At 41.9% G+C, this 24,959-nt stretch overlaps 3 protein-coding genes across 5 annotated transcripts; 2 read left to right on the top strand and 1 right to left on the bottom strand.

Annotated features, from left to right (window-relative positions):
• The first annotated feature begins 771 nt into the window (after nt 1-771).
• ttc34 (tetratricopeptide repeat domain 34) lies at nt 772-7,139 on the top strand. Of its 3 annotated transcripts, none has more exons than XM_085917877.1 (8): nt 772-926; nt 1,690-3,405; nt 3,841-4,066; nt 4,412-4,604; nt 4,671-4,837; nt 5,348-5,621; nt 5,722-5,927; nt 6,166-7,139. In XM_085917877.1, exons 2-8 carry the CDS (start codon nt 1,736-1,738, stop codon nt 6,703-6,705), a joined length of 3,276 nt encoding a protein of 1,091 aa, XP_085774003.1. In that variant the 5' UTR covers nt 772-926; nt 1,690-1,735; the 3' UTR covers nt 6,706-7,139. The 3 variants fall into 3 exon arrangements, with proteins under 3 accessions (XP_085774003.1, XP_085773984.1, XP_085773994.1); XM_085917858.1 differs by having other exon boundaries at nt 5,722-5,936; XM_085917868.1 differs by lacking the exon at nt 772-926 and adding an exon at nt 1,194-1,266 and having other exon boundaries at nt 5,722-5,936.
• A 343-nt stretch (nt 7,140-7,482) lies between these two features.
• alas2 (aminolevulinate, delta-, synthase 2) lies at nt 7,483-13,765 on the bottom strand. The gene is made up of 10 exons (XM_085925236.1): nt 13,667-13,765; nt 12,100-12,451; nt 11,912-12,007; nt 11,401-11,623; nt 11,129-11,313; nt 10,642-10,821; nt 10,108-10,272; nt 8,858-9,126; nt 8,181-8,343; nt 7,483-7,918 (listed from the first exon to the last, which is right to left on the bottom strand). Exons 2-10 carry the CDS (start codon nt 12,428-12,430, stop codon nt 7,755-7,757), a joined length of 1,776 nt encoding a protein of 591 aa, XP_085781362.1. The 5' UTR covers nt 12,431-12,451; nt 13,667-13,765; the 3' UTR covers nt 7,483-7,754.
• A 1,040-nt stretch (nt 13,766-14,805) lies between these two features.
• Nucleotides 14,806-24,908, top strand: LOC147062042 (N-terminal EF-hand calcium-binding protein 1-like). The gene is made up of 12 exons (XM_085911811.1): nt 14,806-14,994; nt 17,084-17,108; nt 20,702-20,810; nt 21,148-21,173; nt 21,279-21,376; nt 21,493-21,751; nt 21,833-21,912; nt 22,683-22,736; nt 23,036-23,148; nt 23,235-23,312; nt 23,398-23,489; nt 23,881-24,908. The coding sequence occupies exons 1-12, from the start codon at nt 14,872-14,874 to the stop codon at nt 23,907-23,909; spliced, it is 1,086 nt and encodes a 361-aa protein (XP_085767937.1). The 5' UTR covers nt 14,806-14,871; the 3' UTR covers nt 23,910-24,908.
• Nucleotides 24,909-24,959: the final 51 nt, after the last annotated feature.

Below are 24,959 nucleotides of genomic sequence, written 5' to 3'. Positions count from 1 at the left end.
ACAGAGTCGTCGCTGAAATTTAGAAAATATTTTAAAAGTCCTGATGTACTTTCCAAAATTTAAGTGAACCTCAGTGCGCAGGGAGCTTAATTTTGTCCGATCGCGCAACTGCAGCGCACTGCCGAACGCGCAACCAGAGCGCGCCGCCGACCGCGCAACTGCACCGCGCTGGTCGCATTATTGTGACAGAGCGGTCGCTAAAATTTAGAAAATTTTAATAAAGTCCTAATGGACTTTCCAAAATTTAAGTGGACGTTAGTGCGCAGGGAGCTTCATTTAGTCCGATCGCGCAACTGCAGCGCGCCGCCCGGGCGCTCACTGTCGCATTGCTTGAGGTGCGTCTTTGGGTTTTAGGATGGCTTTACTGCTCTCACTTGTTTCATTTGGAGGCAGAGTTGATGCAATCCTCAGAGTAACGAGAACGTAATAACGAACGGAGTCAGTTGGCATGCGGGCTGTCTCGGTTCATCTCGCGAGGATCGACGACCAAATTTCGTCCGACATCCGAAGCAAAAAAATCTCGATTTTTTTGTTGGAATACCGAATTGTTCGAGAACCGGGACGTTCGAAAACCGAGGCTCCACTGTTTAATGATGTATGTTGTATCATTATTCTACATCACGGCTTATCTATTCATGAAAAGCACTCTTTAAGTAAATGTTAATTGATCGGTGTTATTATAAAAGCGAAACTAGTTTTTTTTAATTATTTATTACAAAATAAAATTGCATTGGATTAGAATTTGATTTTAGATTGTAAATGAGTCTGTTTATGACTTTTCCTGCATTAATTCCTATTTGTTGGAGCTCATTTCACCCAGATTGCCATAAAGGTGTTGTGGAATTATGATTTATCAGGCCAAGTTGTCGCAAACGATTACCATGGCAACCTGACCAGCGCTCACGCGGACTACAACTCACGCGCTGGTAAGTCTCGAAAGAAAGGAAGAGGGAAGGAGAAATTGGATGTGTTTTGAATGTCTTTGTTTGTCTCCGTCCTAACATTTGCAGCTTTTGTTGTTCAAGGGCCATGTTGAGTTGTCCCGGCAACGCAGATTAGAGCGCTATTGCATTATAGTAGCCCACAGCAAATGGGTCCCATCTAGTGTTTTCCCCAGGCAGTCCGGGGCAAGACATAACCTAACAGCGGCCATATTTTTTCGGATTTTGGTGTCATTTGAACATTGAATAAGTCTGGATTTATGCAAGTTTTGGTCGGTCTGCTCTTAGGCATGAAAGTTATTGTTGCGTGGGGAAAAAAATACAGGTAGGTGGTACAAACAAATCTCACATTACCAAGAGAATGAATTACACATTCCTTGACCCATTAGTCTAGTGGTTATATTGTTGTACGGGAGTATCACTTGTGGTTCGCGAAGAAAACAAATCACTGAACTAAATACAAATACAGTTTAAAACATGAAATAACATGTAAACGTTACAATGAAGCTGTAGATGTCTATAAAGCCTGTTTAAACTTTTATTTGCCTCAAGTATATTTTTTATTTGTCATTTTATAAGCACAGTTGAGTTGTATTTTACTTTTAAGTAAGTAGATATTTTCTAACATTTTAAGAAGCGTCTTAAACTTTATGTCCTGGTATTATTTGTGACATTTATCCCTTATAACAAGTCGTGTTTTCTATGAGTAAGACCAACGACATTTAAATCTTATCTTTTCTGTTGGCAGGTGACGTATGTCCTGGTGTGCAATTGTGAGGAGGTAGTCAATAATCATGACTGCCATGGTGAGACCTGGCATCAAGGTTTCAGTTCTGTGTGAGGGTGCAGACAAGTTGCTCGAGGCTGGCGAACTGGTTCGGGCTACCTGCCTCTACATGTCAGCTTTCAGTACTCATGCAGGAACAACTGTTTCCCATATGCGCAAAATGGAGTTGTCAGACCTCCAAGGAGTTATCTCGATTCTAGAAAGTTGGCTCAACCACCCGGAGGTCCAACCTGATGAAGGTCTCAGTAAAGGTTTGGTAGCTGTCTTTCTGTCCACGCTCTCCCCAAATAATTTGACGGCCACTGTTTTCAAAATGGAGTCCCTCCTTCAGAGTGGCGGGCAAGGCTGTGAGGAGATTTTTGCTCGCTGTACTGCTCTGCTTGAACAGAAACAAAAGCCAAATCCAGAGGACATTTGTTATGTAGCGCTGGAGATAACCCGCGCCTTGTCCTGCTTGTTGTCAGAGTCTCGCCGAACGACGGGTCTGAAGCTTTACCTCAAAACGTACAAGAGCAACAAATGTGAAACTGTCAAATTGGTAAAGAGCAGACAAGCTTCTCAAATACCCCAAATAGTAAAAGCCGTTACAGAGCAAATGCATCACTGGCATCCCTCCTTGATGCTGGACAGCAAATGTGAAATAACCAAGAAGGACAGTGTGCAGTTGAATGTTGAGGCTGCTTCTCCACTGCTGGAATTCCTGTTGGAGCTCTCACCAGGTGACAGCCACGTGCAGGAGCTCCAGGCGGCACATTTGTTTTTCATAGGCCGCTTTGGCGACAGTGCAGATGTGTATTCAGCTATCTTGGAGATGATCCAAGACACACCTGACAGGCGAGCGAGGATCTTAACCGGTCGAGCAGCCGCCTTTCTCTCGGCAGGAGGTCAGGTTGCAGAGGCCTGTCTGGATTTGGGCCGAGCCTTCGAGGCGCACCCCACTTGTGCCCGGATTTACTTCCAAAAGATCTTCACTGATCTTGGCACGGGTTGGGCTGCTTGCAACCATCTTCGTCAGCAGGCTGAAAAGGGTCTCTCTGCTTTCCGGGAGACTGTCCTCATCCGAGCCGACCTGAGGTCCCTAGACGGATTGGAACTTCTGGACCCTGTGATCGCTCAATTACGAACCATTTGCCATTTGGAGCCTGATGGTGGAGGACGAGAGCTGCGGGTGCGACTGGCCGAGTGTCTTCTTCTCAGGGGGGAGCATAAGGAGGCCCTTTCTATTTGTAGTCAGCTGGCCATTTCCAAAGATCAGAATAGCTACCAGAACACTGTGCAAGTGCTCTGTGGCTACGCGCGACTTCTTACAGATGACCACAAAGGGGCGCTAGAGGACTTCCAGGCTGTGATTGAACACAATGCCCCTCACCCACCTAGCTGTGTGCGGGCACTTTGTGGCAGGGGGCTTCTGCGCATGATGGGGGGCTTCAACTATCTCACAGCTCTCGACTATGTGACGGCCAACAGGTTGCACCCACTGGAGACTTCATTGACCGTTCGCTGTCTGGTACCGTGGAACCTCCGGGGTCTGCTCTTGACTGTGCTTCTGGAGCAGGGCCGGGTCATGCTGGAGCAGGCTGGACGCCGTCAGTCGGCCACGTGTGAAAATTATTCACAGCAAGCTCAGCAGGATGGTCAGCTAAATGTTACATCTAAGCCAGATGACCACAGAGCAGGGTATTATGGGTCTCATGTACATTCAAAAACTACATTTACATATCAGTTTTATTGTTCAAATGGGGCAAAAATACTCGCGCTCTTACTAAAACAATACACTCCAAAAAGCACTTGCTTGGCTCAGGTTTAAATGCTATCAAAATATTCTTCCCATATCTTTGCTAACATTGGAAACTACTAACTCAAAATGCCTCAAAACTCAAAATGAACTAATGGCAACTTTAAAAATACACCTTTATTTCTTTTAATTCTCTTAAATCTAATTTATGTCTAATTTTTTTGCAGACAGATGCCTGAAAAATCCACTTAAGACCATGAAATATTAGTACTTTGACTGATGCTCAAAGTGCACTGCAGGTTTTTACAGTGCACTTTGAGCATCAGTCAATCTTGATATCCATCTTAGTATGCACCCCACCTCTCTCTGACCTTCAGATCTCCTGCTGGTGTTCACTGCCTTGCTATGTTGCTCATGGAGCTCCAACCAGGCACCGACGGGCCTCAGATCTTAGCAGCAGACGCCTTGTACCAGCTGGGACGAGTGGAGGAGGCTTATCGCTTGTTGCTGCTTTCCATCGGGCATACGAGTCCTCGGGCACCCGTCCTGGCTCGACTTGTACTTCTGCAGCTGCACAGGGGCTTTCTCTATGACACCAACCAGGTAGAGAAGCTTGAAACATGTTTTCTTTTCACCTAATATTTTTAAATTTGTATTGTGTGTATTTAATGTGTATTTATTGGTGTCATATGGGGAAGCAGTCCAAACAAAGCTGAATTCTGTGATACCTTAGGGTAAGTTCATTGTCACAAAAGATCAGGTTCTACCAAGTATTAGTGGTTATTCGCTATTCATGGTATTGCTTTCTATTCCCATGGGCTTACGTAGAAAATTGTTCAAAGTGGTGTTCCCTTTTGATATGGCTTGTGGCAAAGTCAGTCATACATTTTTCTCATAATTTTCCGTGAAAGCAGACTGTATTTAATTTCCCCTTTCCCCCTTTTGCAGCTGCTAAAAAAGCTCATTCAATGTGGCGATACCAGTTGTCTGCGCCCCTTGTTGGCAGTTGCGAAGCAAAAGGACCGGGCACTGCTACAGGCGCGCTGCCACTCTGCTGCCAAACGCCTTCTGGAATGCACGACAGAGAAGAGCGCCATCAGGGAGGCTGTGGCCTATCTCTCCATCGCCATCATCATTGCTGGTAAAAAAAAACCCAAAAAAACCATATACAAAAATTTCAAATTACAAATAATTTCGATGTTCCCAGATGGCGGGGCAGCCGACTCCTTGCTGGAGAGAGGGAGGTGCTACGCTCTCCTCGGCCAAAGAAAGACAGCCATCTTTGATTTCAGTGCCATTCTCAAGGAGCAGCCCAAACATGTTGAAGCACTCTGCGGAAGAGGCTTCACGTACCTCCTGCTGAACCAGCAAAAGGTACAACTTTGGCATCACTGTATGGACAATGGGACACACCTCTTCCCTCCACTATAAGTCTTTAAAAGCTTCTTTTTTTTTTTGCATTCATTTCTCACCATAAGAGCAGTGGCCAAGTATACCAAACTTTTTGTTCTCCAAATGTAAAGGAACAGATTAATTACAATACGATAGAAAATGTTTATTTCTATAGTATATAATCATTGATTATTCAGCTTCAATGAACACATTAACACATTCAGAAAGCAAATTTCTATCTGACTTTCAACCAGGCTCGAGCTCAACCTTGACCTTAAATGAACTGTGGGTTTTAGCTTTGACCTACACTATAATCATCAAAATTATGAAATATTTATCTCTGTGTATATCTACATGATATATGACAGAATTACTGACATAAATGAAGTTTTTCACATTTTTCTAATTTACTGTCTTATGCGTATTTCTTTTGCCCAGTAAAATGTGTTTGAATTCAAGCAATATAAGCTTCACCCTATCTTCCTACTGCAGGAATGCACCCATGACATTCTGGCAGCACTGCAGATAAACACTGATGAGGTCACCAAAGACCTTCTGTCACTCAAGGACAGAGCGCGCAAGCTGGTCAGTGATTGGCTGCATGAGTTCTGCAGGAGCAGCCTGTCAGACGTCCTGGTCACCAATGCTGTCCCCTGCCACGAGGATCGGCTCAGGGAGGCTTCCGTAATCTGCGCTGCTTTGATGAAGACTAACTGTGCAGGCCCCAGATGGCATCTCCTCTGTGTTGACATACTTTTAGCCAAAGGTGGTGTGACTTTGCCCATCTTTGCTGATTGAATATGCAACGTTCTGCTCAGCTTTGCACTGATTTTTGTATACTTGCTGTATTGATCCATCTGGCTCAGGTGAAGTGGAGGCGGCAGGTGCCCACCTGAGCCAGATGCTCAGCCAGGAGCCAAGAAATGTTTCAGCCAAGGCCAGGGCGGGTGTAATGGATGCTTGGCGGCACAATTATTGCAGAGCGGCTCGCAGACTCTGCAAGCTTGCTGAGAAAGAATCCTCATGTCTGGACCTCTTGTTGGCTCTGATCCCATCCAATCAGAGGGAACAGGTAGCAAAGGTGCGCCATTGCTATTCATCCGTAAAAAGCAAAATACCTGTGCTAAAAGATGTCTGTGCTAAGGTGGGTATTTCTGAAATACACTCCACACAAAAAATCTGCATAGTCGCAGGACTACATGATGTGAACTATATTATAGCCTTTTAAAACATTTCAGATAGTGTCAGTCAAAGCTAAACATGATTCTTTATGAAAGTTGTCTGAATGTTGTGTCTTATTTCTATGGCAGGCAGCAGCACAGGATGCCAGCACCGTGTGTTCAGATGGAAGCTGGGATCAGGCTCTTCCTCTCCTGACTCTGGCAGTACAAGCTGCGAACAAACACCAGTATCTTCGGCAGCGGGCAGTCTGCCTCGCGCGACTTGGCTTACACGAGCGGAGCATAGTTGACCTCAATGGAGTCATTCAGAAGCACGGCTGTTCCGACGCTGGCTGCTCCAACGACCCCCAAGTCTGGGCGGAAGACTTGTGCCGTCGCGGATGCAGCCTGGTGCTGTGTTCCAGAGAAGGACCCGCTCTGGAGGACTACAGCAGGGCCCTTGAGCTCCACAAGGAGCGGACCTTCCAATGTGTGGACGAAGGTCTGGGGAGGCTACGCGTTGGTGAGTGCTTTTTGAGGGGTGCGCTGCAGCACTATGGCGAGCAGCAGCTCGGCAAAGCTTGGGCCTTGATTGAATGCGGCCTCGTTGTGGACGGTGACAACGCAGAACTCCGCCGGCTGAGGGCAAAGGTCAAACGAGAAGTGGCTAGCCCTTGTAATGTCAACTAGCGAGTCCACAAAACTATTCATAATTCAGCACAAAATTTTTTAGGACCGCGGTTAGGGTTCCGCTCAACAATTTGGAATAAATGATGCTGTAAATTAGAAAAGTGCATTATTAAGCCAAATAGACATCCCTAACAAATGATGGTGAGGCATCTCATCAATTTGACATCCCTGCTGATTGCCTTCCACTTGGCTCCTTTTTTGTTATATGGAACAAAATGTGAGAATGATCCCCCTAATGTCTTTTGTACCTTAGTGGGAATTAAATTCACTAGTCATTTTAATCTAAAATGCAGTAGTTTAGTTGTTACAGTGGTGATAGGTGCTGCTAAATATAGAAACCACATTCCCAAAATGACACCACTGTGCTTTTGTAAACTAGCTCCTTTCTGTTCACAGCCTTGTTGTAATTTGTAAGCACTGTATGTTGGCGAGCATCAAAGAATAAATCTTGAATTTGATCAACCAATTTTGGATTACATGACTAAAGATTGAACAGGTTGTGTAAATTTGAAAAGTTCAAAAACCTACTAATCTCCATGGCATAGTGTCTTCTGTAAATTTTAGCACATTATATGTACAACATTCAAGGTCCCGTAAAAACAAAAAACAAAAAGAAAGTGACAGCATGATAAAGACAAAAACATCGTATTAGAGAGATTTGCTGCATTTTTTTTTACATTATACATAAACAAACTGCAGACAATAGATAACACCTTGCATATTTGAACTGATTTATTTCCAGGTGTGGAAGTCCATCAAAATAAGAAATCACACAACTTGTTTAATTTGTTGTTTAATTCAAAGCGACACATCTAGATAAGAAAGTGCCCAATGTGCAGGGTTTACGCTTTTAAAGTAGAGGAGGCACACATTTAATCAGATCCACATCGGCAACCAACAAGCTGTCATAGGTGAAACAAGTAAACTACACAATGTTTAATTGAGATATGTTTGAAGGTTAACACTTACATTCTTCTTGGTGCATAGAAAGCAAGATTTGTTCATTTAAGTTAGTGCTGCTTAATGTTGCTGGTAAAATTCTATGTCCTCTATGCAGACACCGTGATGTACTCGGGCTCCATGTTGCCAAAGTAGGACTTCTCCCATTCACTCATCAGGTCAAAATGCAGCGGGCGGTCACAGAATGTGCACGAAACAGCTGCGAGGTTGCTGAGCTCCAGCCCCACCTCCTGCCACACGTCTACCAGTTTCTCTGTGAATGTGATTCTCGCATTAATGTGGCTTTTCTGTCTTTGTGGAAAGTCTGTGACTATAAGTCACTTACACAGCAAACAGAAAATTACCTCTAATGTAGTAATGTACTATTGAGTAGGTCAAGAATTGTACTTACATGAAAACACAACCAAGTGGAGCCCACATGAACAAGCACTCATCAACAACAGGTATAATAGTCCAATGTTGACAGCGACAACCTTGCAAGGACAAACTGACATTTCTCGGCACATGACACTCACCCACAAAGTACTCCATCATGGCGGGCTGATGATGAGGAGACGGAGCCAGGCGCAGCAGCTCCTCTCCGCGAGGCACTGTGGGGTAGTTGATGGCCTGCACGTAGATGTTGTGTCTCTCCAGCAGGGTGTCGCACACCTTGGTGTTCAGCTCTGCATTGCCCACCTGCAGAATGCATGAAAGTTAAACTCACAGGACTGCTATTGGTGAACTACTCATCTTAATCACACACTTATGTAGTCAGATAGTTAGATAATGTTACCACTGGTTTGTGACATACACTACCGTTCAAAAGTTTGGGGTCACCCAGACAAGTTAGTGTTTTCCATGAAAACTAACATAATTGCACAAGAATTTTCACGGGTTTTCTAATCATCCATTAGCCTTCCAACACAATGAGCAAAATGCACAATGAAGCATTTGATCAATAGAGGGATGGTTGCTGGGAATGGGCCTTTGTACACCTACTATGTAGCGATTGCATTAAAAAAACAGACGTTTGTAGCTAGAAGAGTTATTTACCACATTAACAATGTTAATAGTGTATTTCTGATTAGTTATCCTCATTGAAAAAATAGCAATTTTATTTCAAAAAAATATGACCATTCCTAAGTGACCCCAAACCTTTGAACGGTAGTGTACGTTACTGACTTTTCATCCTGTTGCCAAACCTCCTTACCCGTATGGGGATGATGTGGCTAGGACAATGTACCACAGGCAGGCCCTTATCCATGAGCAGCTGCTTCATGTGTTTGACATTCCTCTGGTGGGCTCTGCGCAGGGACTGCCCCTCAGGGCCCTTCAGGACCCTCACGGACTCCAGGGCTCCGGCCAGGACCATGGGGGGCAGGGCGGTGGTGAAGATGAAGCCAGCGGCGAAGGATCGCACTGTGTCCACCAGGGTGGTGCTGCTGGCGATGTAGCCTCCCACACAGCCGTAGGCTTTGCCTGGAATAGCGTTGATGAGGTCAGGAGACACATTTTCCTTTCGATACAGTATTTACATTTCACATGCAAATTTCTAGATGGAATTACAAACACCATGACGCTTCCAAAACAGAGGTGGGCCACTCCATTCTTTAATCCGGTCCACTGAGCATTAACATTATCAGATTCCCGTATTATTTGTTACATTAAAATTACTTATTCTAAATTAAACAAATTTCGATGGGTTTTTTAGTTTTTTTTAAATATGTTTTTCTTATTATGTAATTAGTTATGTGAGTAATGGAATATATAGTTTAAAATATACATTTAATATGTATTTAATTTATTGAGTAGTTCTTTGATCAATAATAAAATTATTATAAATATTACAATTATAATCGAGAATCATTTCTTTTTAATTGCAATGAATATCTTATGTTTTATAAACGCATCTGAGCTATTTTTACCTCATCTGCCACTGACCAGGCCCATCTATTTTTACCTCATTACATAGCAAAGAAAGTTTATTTTTAAACAAACAATGCTATGTTGAATGATTTGCAGTATTTTTAACTTTTCTTATCGATGAAAACCTTCCAATTGTGTTATGAGTAGAACTTGGAATGATATTGTGTATTTGTACCCTAGGTCATTATGACGATGAAACGCTTTCAAATCAAGCGTTTCAATCCTGTAGTGGTTTGACGTCCAAATATGGCTTTGCCAGTTCATTTTTAGCTAAAAGTTTGAAGTTACCATAAAAGTCGACCCAGCCTCTGATGTTATGTTATCAGCAGAGCCACAGCGGCAGTAGCGCCGACACCCTACTGATAATTCTCTGATTCCTGTGATGCAAACGCCTCCTCTTCAGGCCCTGAGATGTGAGTTAAAACAGCTAAATTGCCACGAGGGACAGTGACAGTTAGGCCAAGTGGGTGTGAGTGAGACTTCAGCGCCCAGTGAAAATGAGTCCAAATGGTGATGTCCGTATGAGCCGCTTACCTAAAGTCCCAGACACAATATCAATCTTATGCATCACATTGTCCCTCTCTCCCACTCCGGCTCCATGCGCTCCATACAGGCCGACGGCGTGAACCTCATCAACAAATGTCAGAGCTCCGTAACGATGAGACACATCGCACAGCTCCTCTAAGGGACATATGCCGCCTGGAATAAAACAGGAAATTAAAGACTCAAATACCCAAATTGAGATGATTAAAAACAATGAAACAGGTTCTAGTTAATTAATGAAAGGCAGATGGTTTCCTGAGACAAAACCTATCTTAACAATGCAAAAATAGCTTTATTTAATGAAACAGTTTACTATGTGCTTTTTATGGAAATGGCACAAAGATAATGGATAAAGACATAAAGCTGGAGCACCTGGTAATTTCCTCTCACAAGACACAATGATGAATGACAAAAGATCAAAAAAATTAAACACTCCAAATCTTTTCATCCCATTTTCTTTATGAATTTTGTAATTTTATGGTATGAGGGAGTGGCATCTGGAAGAGAGCATTTTGTGAGCCTCACCGTCCATTGAATGCACCGTCTCAAATGCAACTATTTTGGGCTTCTTTGGGTCTGAACGCTGCAGAAGCTCCTCCAGGTGTCGACTGTCATTGTGGCGAAAGATGAAGCGCTTGGATCCGCTGTTTCTGATGCCCTGAATCATTGAGGCGTGGTTCCCAGCATCAGAGTAAATCTCGCAGCCTGTGAGTAGGACAGCAAACACACTGTTAAATCTTTCACCTGTCGCTTCATCAGCCCATTCAGCAATCCATTCATTTTCTGTCACGTATCCCATTCGGGGCCACAAGTGAGCCGTCGACAATACCAGCTAACTTTGGGTGAGAGACCCAGCACAGTCACACATAGACAAACAACCATAGATGGATCGAACTGATCAAAGAAGAAGAAACTTTTGATTTCAGTTCTTAGTGGTATCGTCATATCACCTTGAGTGGGATCTAATCCAAAATCAGCAGCATTCTTGTCAAAGTAGGCGTCAGGGTTATACCTGGCAGCATTTTGGCCAAAGTGAAGAGGGTGGAGTCATTTGCCACAAAGCAGGAAGAGAAGACCAGGGCGGCGTCCTTCTGATGGAGCTGAGCCAGCTCTTTCTCCAGAGCTGCATGGTAGTTACTGGTTCCTGAGATGTTCCTGGTTCCCCCTGCTCCCGCACCATGCTTGTACAGGGCATCACTGAGGAGCAAAAGATGACACATGAAATGTGAAAAGCTCCAAATCTGATTGTATTCTACATCCACTGTGTGAACATCTGGCTTTTACCTGATGGTGCTGAGGACTTGCGGGTGACGACTCATCCCCAGATAGTCGTTGCTGCACCACACAGACACTTGGGAGCCCTCGTGCGCCGACACAGAGTAATCCTCAGCGAAAGGAAATGAGCCGACACTCCGATTTACAGTCTTAAAGACTCTGTAAGTGTGGTCCTTCTTCTTCTCTGCAATCTTCTCAGAGAAGAAGTAGTCGTAGTCAAAGCTGGGCCCAACTGCAAAGGCAAGATCACATATTAGAATGGCACATACTACCTCTATCAAGGCCAACCATTTTAAACAGGTACTTTACAAGGGAGATGATTTTTTTTCCCATCACTTTCTCGATCTAGCGGGTCACTGCACCCACCTGACCCCAATGCAAGTGGACAGTAAAAGTGAAGACGACTTCCATGATCTGCACCTTCATTTGTGCTTCATAATTGGGTCTTTGATGGGTATCAATGATGTTCAAAAAGTAGGTGACCTGACAAGCGCCACACCTCTCGTGTCGACATACGCACCCATGTTGTCTTTGAGGAGGTGGCTGATGGTGATGTCTTGAGGTGATTTGGGGAAAATAGACTCTTTTAAATCCTTCAATAGAGAAATCATCACACCTATCAAAGTAGCACAAAGGATCATCACTTCGATGTAAGCAACTCAAGCTATTTTTTTCAAATGTTTGTCAATTTGTTTTGCTGCTTCCTACCCTCTCGGACATCCTCTTGCACTTCAGGGCTGGCTTGGACCATCCCGATGTGAGAGGTGACGAAAGGGCAAGCCTTTGACACCGCCGGCTCCGCCACTTGAGGAGCTGTTTGAGCAAGCCTCCTCCTTTGTTCCACCGTGGGAAGCTGGGGGCAGTCAGGACTGGCAGGAGAGACGCTCAACTTGGCCGCCAAGGCAGCTGACCTGCAGACGCTGATCTGACGTGCAATGATGGGACACTGATTGGCCAGAGAGAGCAATGGGCTTGATCTCCTCAAAGCTGGTTTGGTGGCAGACTTGAAGAAGGGACAGTGGTGAAGGAAGGCAGCCATGTTGAGCCACGTGTTCTTGCTCTGAGTGAAGGTAGATGACAACATTTTATTTCAATGTTAAAGATCAACTCGATTTCTGCAATTTTTGAAAAATGCTCCTTTTTGCAGATAATGTCAAGTAAAAAGCAAATAAGGAACAAGTGAAACTTTGCTATCAACATAATTGATGCCAAGAGTTGTGACGCTTTGTGAGCTGAAGGTGCACCTTCTGGGTGGGGCTTATCTTCTCACTGCAGCCGTTTCGGTGCTGAGCGACAGACGTCATCAGCTGAGGGTCGTATCAAATAATCCACCAAGACCACAGTTTCCCATCTATAATTTTGTATATTATCAGCTCCAGAGAGGTATTTTAACAATGTGTTTACTTTTGTGGGAGTAGAATTGTACCACACCATAATGTGAACTGTTACTAATATCTTTCATGTAACAAATTCAGCTAACCAAAATATTTGACACAGCTCAGAAAATCCTCAACAAGAGGAAATGATCAGTAATATCTTCAACAGAAGTTAATGCCATTTTTTATTATTTTTATTAGTTAATATATAGATACCTCTCCAATGTGTTCAGACACCCTTGCCCTGGCCTGTGGTCTGAAGATAAGGTAATTCTTAGGATTGTAGGCTTTCTCTTGTGGTGAGATATTTATCTTGACATTGGGCTGTCATATAGGAAATGCCTTTCCAGGAAAGTCGGTCAAAATTTATTTTTTTGGGTGCCAATTTAGCTGGCAATTGTGGCTCAATAGCAACAAATTAGTGCATGATTGTCTTACAGCAGTATAGGAGTCAATTCTAAAATATGTTGCTTTCAAAACATTAGTATACTCTTCACAAACAAAAATAATATCATCATAAGTGATACCACTATTGAAAGCTTTCTCATTACTAGCATTTTTCGACACATCTATGACGAAATTAAATATGATTAAATTAGTCATTAAGACTTTCTATTTTTTAAATTTCTTCTGTTTTTTCCTACATTATATTAAGAACGGTCACCATCCTTTAGCAACATGCATTGCTGCCAGTCGATATGTATATAATAGACCATGCTGTATTAAGTAATATAAAACTAAAAATTAAAAGGAAGGGGAAAAAGTATCTAGGCCTGCAATTTTGTAATTTATTTACATTTTTTTGGCATTTGTTATGACACACAGGATAACAGGAGGGTTTAAGATTACAATCCTAAAAATGACCACAAAACAATACATTGTAATGATTCAAGACTCACCTGTTGACCTGCACTGAGGACGAACTTCAAAAGAGCTGTAGGGAGATGGTCAAAATAGTCCACACATTTATTGGTGCATTTAGCAACCACCTCTGCCCCCACCCATTCACACTGTCACTGGGTGGGAGTGGGCTGTAAAGATGATGACATCCAAGACTAGTGACATGTCACATTTGTGTATTGAGCAGTGGTTCACAGATAGTGTATGGTGGCAATCAAAACACACACAGTTCAATATTTCTAATATGTCTCATCACTTGCAATTTAAGTGTTAGACGTGTATAACATTCACATGATTGCTGACTGTTGGATTGCGAAAGTAGGGCATATTTTGTCCATTGATATACACACAGACTACCGTACAAACATCATACAGCCATATTCTTTTATTTTACAATACATGCAAATTCTTTGCAATTGTACAATCCAATCAAAGCCAAAACAAGATAATCATTTGTGATTGATCATTATAATGTTGCTTGGAGTGAAGTAGAAGAGCACCGACTGGAACGTGTTCCTAACATTATTTTATTACCATAGATTCCCTGATCTAAGGTAAACATCGCCTGGGGGCCACATATGACTCATCGCTTTTACTGAACATTAAAATTTGAGTCGTGTAATATTTGTCGGGGTAAATGGTCCTAAAATTGGTTCGTTTTATTGTAGATTCAAATAAAAAGAAATAACTGGAACCTTGATTTATTGTTTGAAAAAGGTGCAACAGACAATAAATTGCATTTCAGTCAATAACTAGTTAAATTACTACAACTCTTAACTTGATTTAAAAAAAGATATATATTATGCATACTGCTGGTTGCGGCTGTGCTGGTGCCTATCCCAGCTGCCATCCCCAGCACATTCACATTTGACCTGTTTTTATTTAGTTACTTTATACCTCACCTACGACCTGGCCCATCTTTCCCAAACTACCTTTCTCGATAAATACTGTGATACCGATCGTTGTTCCTTGCTCTCAGCTGATCCTGGTCACGGTCATAACGTGCGCGTATGCCGTGATCGGCAGAGGGCGCTTTGTTTCAAAGTTCCTGAAGGCGGAGTTTCTTATCGTGTGCACTGCGCATGTGTCTACGCTCAGCCTCGCTTCGTCTCATCCTGACAGCGGACCTCCATCCACCCGATCAAGCACCCAGCGACCCCATCTATCCATTTCTCCATCTTTTCATCCGGTGCAAGGTTTGACGATGCTGGCGTGTACAGAGATGATCACGATGTGTCTGCAGTCTGCCAAGCGGCAACACCTCAGCAAACAGCTGCAGCAGGAGTGTGACTATAACCACAACCGCACCGCATCCCTTTTCCACGATGTAAGTGCGCCTTTATCTTATTTAGGTATTTGTCATCATTGCATGTCTTACTGCTGTAGTCAAGGGTCACTATTTATAGGTGAAAAATGTAAAGGGAAGATGAAGATGTGGGGAAGGGGGGGGGGGGGGGGGGTCACCGCTGCTCATGGTGAATGGTGCAAATCCGTCAGATTCCATTCATGTGGAGCTGATGAACAGCAGCCCCGTTACATAAGAACGGTGAGTTTCGGATGCTCGTTCACCGTATTTTGCATAGTGAGAAGATAGAGTCACACCATCGGTCACAACACCTCGTGTTTGAGGAGGCAATTTAAAACCTGGTTCAAGGTAACACCATCTCAGCCCTGCATGCCTTCATGCCTCTGTTAAAAAAGAAAAAGCTCCCACTTTCCATCATTCATCTTGCCTTGCACCCTGTTCTTTTCGTTACGACGTAAAATATGAACAGGCCAATTTCATAAACGTTTGTTTATTACTGCATTTCAAATCTCAGAGGGGTTGATGGCTGTCGATGATTTATGGAGGAGATGCTCCAGATAAAACAAACACATGACCGGCCATATTGAGTGAATGGCATCGTTTTGAGCTCCCACTAAAATGTAAATTCTCCCAGAAGCACGTAATTTTTGAAACATTTGTAAACGACTCTCTTGACATAAACCTTGTTAGTACGGTCATTTATGTATTCATCAATATTTGCCTGTTTTAGTCTACCGCCCACTAAACCCTTCCACTCATTTTGAATAGCATTTGTCCTCATTTTGGATGTGAGTGACCTGGAGCCAATTCCAGCTGACTTGAGCCAAGAACAGGGAGAACCGACATTAAAACCCCGAACCTCAGAACTCTGTTGCAGACGTGCTACCCACTAAGATGCAGTGCCACCGAGGCCATTTACATATACATAAAAACAGTCCATTTCCCAGTGTTTTTTAGTGAATTATAATGTTTTTATTTTTTTCATTTGAAAACTTCAAGCATATGCGGTTTGATTGGCTCGATGTCTAAAGGCATATAAAATTAAGATTGTTGGGCCTTGGAAAAGTATCTTTTGAGTTTGTGCTTGTTAGAGAGGGAGTGCAAACGAGCACACGAGAAGCCCTTATCCACCCACATATGTCTTCATACTTTCTATATGTGCACTCTTATGACACAGCACACTTTGGGTTCTTCTTGAGATACCAACTCATCATTAGAGTCTGGCAGTTCTTTGTGTTTGCAATCATGCTACTTGAAATCCCCGTTGTTGATTTCATTAGACTCGCAGTTGTGGGTACTGTACAAATGTATTGCACACTCATTTCTCCGGAGGCTGATGAAATGGAGCCTCTTAGATGCTGCCATACTCTCTCCCTTCTTGCTTCTGTGGTTTTGTTGTCTTCAATAGTCAGAAGTCACGTTCAGTGTCTCTAGGGAGGTGGCTGAGGTTTTTTTTTTTTGGCAGTGTGTACGCTTTTTAGATGATCTTCATAAGCTCTGTGGGAGTATCCCGCCTCCATCGACTGAAGCACAAAAGAGAAATGAGCATGTGAGAATTTGTCTTTGAAAATTTGACAGAGAAAACTGATGTTGGGTCCCTTATAGGCATCTTTAAAAGGATACATTGGCACATTTTGAAGGTTGGTAGAGGACTGACAAGAATGGCGCAGCCTCCAGGTATCACGCCAACATCTTCTGAAAGTGCTTACATCGCTAAAACCGGTGTTTCACAACCGTTATCAATGTCACAATCAAAAATGTCATAGAAATTGTACCTTCTGTATATTTAGGAGACAGCATGTATTTTTTTTTTTTTTTTTACTACAAATAAGGTTTGTTGTAAAATATAATTTAAAAAAATGTGTTTTCTATGCCAGTAATGACAGCAACATGCAGTATAATTAAACCATGTATGCCCTTTTTATAATTCATATAACAATACAGCTACATGTTAGAATAAATAGGCCTAGTTTCAAAGTGAGGTACATTTGTTTGTGACTGAGACGAGATTCTCATTATTTCATTGGGTGTGTACTTTGTATGTGGGTTTTTTTAGATCCTACACTGTTTTCCTTACCTATTTCTTGAATACTATCTTCTTTTGTTGCAGATATTTTGCCGGGCAGACAAAAATGGTGAGTAAGAAAAAGCACATGACAGAAGGCAAAATGTCTTTGCTATTCACACTCGCACCTCCGTGTAATCACATTAGTAAATGCTAAATGGTTGAGTGTTTTGTGCATTTAGTCTTCTCGGGAGGTTGGTAGTGTTACATAAGAACTCCCCTGTTAATAGTGCCAGATTGTTGTGATGAGTTGCATATTTTAGACTTGAAGGAGTCTTTATATGGGAAAGGGATTTGGATGGGCTGATTTTGTTACACATCTACATTCAGAATGCTACTTTTGGTCTAAAGACGCATCCCAACTCAGTGGCATCAATTAGCAGAATTACTTGTTTCCTTTGTTGTCACTCATTTTCATGAACACTCATTCCGCCGCAGAGCCCACGTGGAGCAATCGTTGGTGCCTCGAGCCCAATAATTTTTAACGAGCCAGTCATTGTCTTTCCGAAGGTTTGCTGGTGAGTTCGTTCAAAGTCGCAAATATGTTTGCCCCGACGTTTGCCAACAATTTTAACAGTTGCAAACAGTTTTTCTATTTAACGTTCAAAATTTCCTGCCGACAACAAAAACTATTCGACTCCCTATGACCCCAATCAACATCTCTCACGTTGTCATCCTCAGACCGCTCGAAAAACGTTTTTGACAAAAATGTAGAGTAGAAATGACAGATATCTATTACAGCGAGTAAAAGTAAACAGTGACCAGACAGGTTAATACTCCTTTAATGAATTACAGGCATCTGAAACTTGTGCAAAAACACAACAGAAGTCTTCTTTTGGAAAGGGATTTTGGCTTCACTTGTGTAGCTGTCGTACATTTTACACTTGTGTGACTTCTCAAGTCTGTTTCCTCATCTCGCCTTTGTTGGTTCCCTGCTGTGTGGAACAGAGGGAAGGTCAAACAAGAGAGTGCAGTGGCTTGTTTGTGCAAGCTATCTTCACTTGGCAGTTTGTGGGTAAGTTGAGATGGAGCTGCATCCTCCTCCTCAGTCAGCACTGAGTGGGATGCTCATCATTCACTGGGAGTAGTGCACATTTTCTACATAATGAGGAGGTGTTTTGATAGCCGTATCAACACACTCAACACACTGCTTCCCTACTGCAATATTGAGAGTGGGGACTTGCGCCTTTCATACAAAACACAAGATGGAAGCATTTGTGCGTCTGCCTAGCATATCGCTGCAGGCAGATGAAAACCTAAACCAAATCAAAACGTCATTCACATCTCTATCTGACTGACCAGCATATTTATTTGATATGGGATTATCGTAAGTGTCAGACCCACAATAGTTGGCAAACTACAATTGTTCAGTACTGTAACAAACAATTGTGTGAGGATGTTAAAAAGATTTAGTCTCCAAACTATCATTGTGATCTCAGTCTCAGTTCAGGGCAGAAGAGTAGTAGAAGATGGTTCGACCAAGGGTTGGACTCACAAAATGTGTAAGCCACGTATATCAAACAATCAAAGGGGGGGGGGGTACACAAGTACAGCCTTTCTTAACCACAAACTAGTTTGTTGCGTGCCATCTGTAATTTCTAAGATGTTGTAAAGCGAGGACCCGGCTGTAATATTTTACTACCTGTTTATGACTCACCCACTTTTACATTCTGACTGTCCAGCTAGGAATCTTCATGAGTTATTGCTGCCTTTTATGATTAATGATTCCATTTAGAAACCCTATCTCTGCCTGGTAAGATTAATGTTTTGGACTGCAGCTACAGTACATTTGGCGTTTATGAATCTCGAGAACAGCTCTCAATGCGTCTTCTTGGCTCTTTTGCGAGGTACTGGTACTTCCTGATTGATGGCTCTTTAAATAGGCACAATGTCCTGTGTATCCAATTTGCATATTCTGATCCAGGATCTTGAATGGAGATAATAACTGACAAGCACTTGATATAAAATTGCATTCATGGGCTGCTGATTGTTGTAGTGTCATGGCTCCAAGGAGAAAGATGAACAGCTAACAGTCAGTATTGGCTGGTCTGCCACCATTTCTCTTTGACAAGCGCTTGCGTAACGTGCCACCCGAGTGTTTCTCCAACCTAGAATTGAACTTGGTGAGAATCAGATGGTGGAGAAAGGCTGTAGAATGAGTCACATCCCATTTACTCCTACGTCTTATGGCATTGAATACATAGCAGATGCTCAAGGTTAAAATTAAGGATGAAAACATTCTTTTTTTTTTCTTTTTTTTTTTACAATGAAATAGTGGTGGGTGGATTTTGAGCAAAGTAAAAACTCGCAGTCCACATCAAACCTTGAACCATAACCTTCGGCAGAGAAATGAAATCTGCTGAAATGAATAAAACCTGCAGCAAAAGAAACAAACATAGATTTTTAGGAGGGAAAAGAACATTTGAAATCTCTGTAGGTGTAAAATGTAGCTTAAACAACGGCATTGAAATAATTTTGATTCGACATTGGCTTGTGGTAATAGCATCACATTTATGTTTTAGCAGTCTTCAGTATTTGTTGACCAGCCAGTTTGTGATTTTGCCATTACCGCCTCCATTTTTATTATGAAACAATAATGAAACACACTGAAATTATTTTTTTTCCCTGAAATTAGCTGAGCTTTCAGGAACAAACATGCATTATTAAAGAAACACATTTAAAGTCGCATAATGCGACTCACATTTATGCATCACTGTAGCACTCGTCCTCATTTTGATGGTGTGTTTAAAATCACAATAGCCTATTTATCCATTTACACAGCTTTGAAATCATTTGGTGTCTGCAATGTGAATTGTGTTTGCTCACCACATTTGATTGTCACTCACACATGATTAAAAACTAAGTGATAAAGCTTTGAACATTTTTGCTCCCCAATTGTTGAATGCATTGCCGTTTAAGCTAAGAATATCCATCCATCCAGTTTCTGAACCGCTTAGTTCCCACTGTCTTTAAAAAAAAAAGAAAAAAAAGGGGAAAATTATTCGTTTATTTTGATTTGTTATATGATACCGATGTGTTTTTGTGTGTCGGTATTTTAATCATATAACTCTTTGTCTTTCAAAAGGTTTCAACACATTCTGGTCAGTGTATTGAAAATTGGGTTAGTGAAAAAGAAAACTTCTAAAACTTGTTTCATGTAGAGAGATCAAAAAGCCTTGAATTGTTTTTCACTTTTTATGATACTACAGTGTAATCCATTATCTTTTTAAGTAAATTTCAATATTATGCCTTTTCTAAAAAAGAGATGGGACTTTTGCTGTTGATGCTGGATGGGAATAAACATCAGGCCAGTCAAACCAAAATTGTTTTATTTTTTTTTACAAAACAGCATCGTGTCTGCATTGTTTGTTGGCAGCAAGTCAAAACTGCTCTGATCAACTAACAGATGATTTATTGGGCGCTCAGACCCAGCAGACAGAATTCTACTTTCTGGCAAGCATCCTGAGACAGGAAATACGACAGCAAGATCTTGTTATCGTGTGTAGTTAGCCAGCTAGTGAGATTCAAATTGGCTCTCACCCCACTGAGATGCTGCCTCTTACATATTCCTTTTGCGTGTATTCACTCCAGCCTAATTGACCTGTGCTGCACAGTTAACTAAGTAACTTTTCACAATATTGTCACAGTCTTATGTGCTTTCAGATGACGGGAAGCTGTCCTTGGAGGAGTTCCAGTCATACTTCAATGATGGTGTCCTCACAGACGAGCAGATGCAGGAGCTTTATCGCTCCATCGACAGGCAGAATGCAGAGTGAGCTCTTCTTAGTTTTGCCACCTGTAGTGTGTTTTGCAGCTCACCCGCCACTTAAATATTCATTAAATCGAGATTATGTCCGTGATACATATACGCCTTCCTTCTTGCATTTAAAGCCAATTGTGAAGTTTGCAACGGATGAACAACAGCCTCAAGTAGAGTTGTGCTTAGTAGATGGTATGAGACGAAATGATGTTCCGTCAAGCATTGATTCATTTTGGATCTTATTCGATTGTGCAGGTGTACCCAATAAATTGTCTGCGGTGTAAAAAATGTTTCTAATATATCAGTGTGCTCAATTGTAATGGTATTTGGCTTCTCTGTTTCCCCATAGCAACATGGACATCGACAAACTGTCAGGTGCAATTTTTTGTGGTCTTTTTAATTCTCACAATACAATTTGACTCTATATGGTGGTGTTATTCCAATCACTCAGCACATTACAAATACACGTCCTTTTTCCAGAGTACTTCAGTCCACATGTGGGGGAATACATCAACGTGCTGTCTGCGCTTGAGAAGTTGAATGTGGCTATTTTAAAGGCAATGGATAAAACTAAAGACGTGGGTGACTTAAATCTTTGCGCATATTAGACATGTGTGTACTGTATGGTCTGAAGCATTGGGGTATAATGGATGATGTAACCATAATAACATGTTTTACCCTACCCACCATGCAGGAGTATCAAGGTTCTTCTGTACTGGGTCAGTTTGTGACGCGCTTCCTGCTCAGGGAGACCTCCACCCAGCTGCAGTCCCTGCAATCATCACTGGACTGCGCTATGGAGGCTGTCCATGACCAAGGCTGCACAAACAGAAGGTCAGTGAAAAAGCCAGAGGACCTACCTATCCAGAGGGTCTCCAAACGTCCGGCCCGACGCATCCAGAAGAACATGTGTCTCTCTCCTACGGACCCTTACTCTGGCATGCTGACCACAGGTAGGGTCAGTAAACTGTTGAATAACCGGTGACGAACAGGAATGTATACAAGTACAGAACTGTGTGGACGTTGTCTTGCAGGGGTCAGCGTGGAGTCCGACTACCACTGGGGATCCCAAGTTGACCAACTGGAGCACCTCATAGACAAGCTGGAGTGTGAGGTTTGTAAAGAATGTACTATTGATAGTTTAGTGTCAACTCTGTGCCAATTTCCCAAACTTTTGCTAGACAGAATTTGTGGGTCACAGTCAAGTAAAAGTTAAACATAAAAAAAAAAAAAAATAGGTCTTCTGCCCCACCCAGCAGTATAGGTACGGGGAAAGTCAGCAGGAACGATCAGACTGGCACACACTAAACAAATTGCATAAAAACGTATCTGTCCTATGAGAATTTCACAATTAAATCACAACCAATCTAATAATAGGCATTATAGACTGTTAGCACTGGCAGAGCTAGAAGCGGAGCTGTGGGGGCACTGCCCCACTCTCTGTAGAGAACGTACAATGAATATTTATCACGTTATCTGAAGAATTTTGGCGGTTTGCAATGAATAAAAAAGAAATTGTTGGTGGACCCCTTGATATAGCCACGGCCCCTCTCTGACCACTGACTGTTAGAAGTGGCAAATAACCAATGAAAACAGATTTATTTTAACAGCTTTTTTACAACAAGCAAATTCTATAGGCTGACGGAATCCAACAAAACCCAAAGACACATACTGTATTAGCTTGCATGCCACCACTCTCATAATGACATTTCTTTACTTTTGCCATATGTAGATTATTATTACTATTATTATTTTCAATTATCACAGTTTTTTTTTTATTTTTTTTAAATCTGTGATGGTCAAAGCGTTGTGTCTGGCTGTCGTGCAAATTACAATAGTGCTGCCGCTTGTGGATGACTCACCTATCTCCGCTCCCTCCTTCAGAGTCCACATCTTGAACCTCTCAAAGAAGACACACTGGCGGGGACATATAAATCGGTGAGTCAGCTTGTCTTTTTGGCTCACTTTTTCACATACAGTGCCAAAAGGAACACTAGGTTTTAACCCTACCTTCCAATTACAGCATTGTTGCCTTGTGATGTGGCAATGTTGTTGCCATAGTGACTCCATGTTACACTCTTCAATGTTCTATGACCTGACCAGCCATAACATTACTCAACGAACATTAGTGCTAATTTGGGCAAAAACAATGAATCGATAATATCGATGAAAATCGATATTGAAAATGTCAATTTGGTAATCTGGTAATCTGATTATTTTTCTTGCTGCCCATCAAGAACATCCTCCTGGTCCAAAGACAAATGTCAGTGAAGGAGTGTGATGTGGAACGATTCCAGAATGCTCTGAAGATCTACACAGAGTCCAGCAGCGGACAGCAAAACAATTTACAGTCAGTCTCATGGTGTACTTTCCTACCTCGCTTTAACACCGCAGCCTTTTTCACTTGTCGCTCTCCCTTCTTTTTTCTCTCTCAAGCATTTCAGTCCAGAACCTGCCTGACAGATCATGCTTTATCATGTATGAATTTTGGCAGGATCGTCTCTCCTGGATGAGGTGAAGAGCAAAACCACACATAAAATAAAAAGGGGTCTTTTCAAAGTGGGGGGATAATGCGTCTCTTTTGTGTCTTTCCTCATAGCTTCCTGCAGTCGCCCATCAGTAAAACGTTCCAGCGCTGCATTATTGACTCACTGGAGGAGCAAGAGATCGTCTCTACCATGCTCCTTCCAGGTAATCTAAAATGATGACAAACACTTATAAATAGCATTTACTTACTGTACCCGCTGCCGTAGTGAAACGGCATTTAATTGCCCAGCCTGTCACTGTATGTCAATGGCATACTTGATAGAAAAGCAGATTTTTGTAGTCGATCCAAAATATTTTTGGGATCAATGAAGTTAAATTGGATGGTACCTGGTCTTTCACCTGTATCGCGCTTTTCCACCTATATTCAAAGTGCTTTCTACTGACTTCCTCATTCACCTACTGACCCAGCATGGATAATTATTATGGTTCATACGTATATTTTGACAAAAGCATGACAAAGACATGCATGTTATTAGATCACATGAGAATTATTTTAAATTGTGACAAATATTGAAAATGGTTTTGTCTTCATCAGCTTCCTGGTGGATTATGAACAACAACTGACGCTGCAACGCTTCGGCACGAATGAAAAAAAAAGGGTTGTTGTTGTTGTTTGCTGTTGCTCTTTTCTGTAAATTCTGATTAAGGCATGATGGCCAGAAGAGATACGCTTCAAGGTGCAAAAAAGGACTTGAATAGAATTTAATGCAATATTTGATGATGCAATCAGCATCAGTGCTGATATTGATGTGGCACTTTTCTTAGACCTGATTTAATCGAAGCACAGAAAATTGGGAGGAGTAAAAAAAAAAACATTGCATGATCCTTATACCTACCGATCTCTCCCTATATTTTAAGTAGATAAAATGTCGATGCAACAAAAACAGCCCATTCATCACCCCCTCAATACAAATATCAATAGAAAGATTAAATAACACGTTAATTAATTTCCTTTTGTCCTCGTTGTGATGTTGTGCGCTGATGTCTCCTTCACTAGCTCTCATCTTTCTGCTGGTGGGGATAAAGAAGCTCCTAGTCTAGACTCAATAATAAAAAAGTGTAATGTGATATATACAGTATGTAATACTAAAAGGGTCCAACTCTAAACTTCTCTGTCACTCTTGCACTTTAGTAAACCTGGACCTACATGTATTTGTTCAAAAATATACGTACAGTACATTTATTCTAGACTGTAAAAGTATTTTCAAGAAGAATTTCACTTTAAGTAGAATATTAACAGTCAAACCAAATCACATGAATGTCAAACGACACTATTTTACATGCATACACCATGCAGGCAGAAGACACACACGAGACCTTTTTTTGTGTGATGATGCAAGAGAATAGAAGTCTATTATGTACAATCGTCAGATGTAAGTAGCGTAGTTGAAGATACACTAAGTTCATGTATAGCTCCTTATGAAATGTGACAAACAAGCATTCTCACGGTCCATGCATGAGAATATCACAGAAGAGTAATTAATGCATGGACTGTTCACCCACTTTTTCCCCTTTAGCAATAATGTGAATTTGGTATGTGTTATATGTTATATTTGTTTTCAGGCATGCAATAAAATTAATGACATGCACAAAGTGTTCCACTGGTCACATTCA

Source organism: Syngnathus leptorhynchus, chromosome 1 (assembly GCF_054491065.1).
Source record: "Syngnathus leptorhynchus isolate UIUO chromosome 1, UIUO_Slep, whole genome shotgun sequence".
Taxonomy (NCBI): domain Eukaryota; kingdom Metazoa; phylum Chordata; class Actinopteri; order Syngnathiformes; family Syngnathidae; genus Syngnathus; species Syngnathus leptorhynchus.
Note: the sequence above shows the minus strand (reverse complement) of the source record. Positions and strands in the feature narration are given on the sequence as shown.

Excerpts from the sequence above, each read along its gene's own strand:
- ttc34 (XM_085917858.1), top strand. The coding sequence starts at position 1,736 with ATGACTGCCATGGTGAGACCTGGCATCAAGGTTTCAGTTCTGTGTGAG. Across the intron at positions 3,406-3,840 it reads CCAGATGACCACAGAGCAGG|ATCTCCTGCTGGTGTTCACT; the intron begins GTATTATGGGTC and ends TCTGACCTTCAG. Across the intron at positions 5,937-6,165 it reads AGAGGGAACAGGTAGCAAAG|GCAGCAGCACAGGATGCCAG; the intron begins GTGCGCCATTGC and ends TTTCTATGGCAG.
- alas2 (XM_085925236.1), bottom strand. The coding sequence starts at position 12,430 with ATGGCTGCCTTCCTTCACCACTGTCCCTTCTTCAAGTCTGCCACCAAA. Across the intron at positions 8,344-8,857 it reads GCCACATCATCCCCATACGG|GTGGGCAATGCAGAGCTGAA; the intron begins GTAAGGAGGTTT and ends TGCATTCTGCAG. Across the intron at positions 7,919-8,180 it reads CATGATGGAGTACTTTGTGG|AGAAACTGGTAGACGTGTGG; the intron begins GTGAGTGTCATG and ends TCACATTCACAG.
- LOC147062042 (XM_085911811.1), top strand. The coding sequence starts at position 14,872 with ATGCTGGCGTGTACAGAGATGATCACGATGTGTCTGCAGTCTGCCAAG. Across the intron at positions 21,752-21,832 it reads CTCTGGCATGCTGACCACAG|GGGTCAGCGTGGAGTCCGAC; the intron begins GTAGGGTCAGTA and ends GTTGTCTTGCAG. Across the intron at positions 23,313-23,397 it reads GATCGTCTCTCCTGGATGAG|CTTCCTGCAGTCGCCCATCA; the intron begins GTGAAGAGCAAA and ends CTTTCCTCATAG.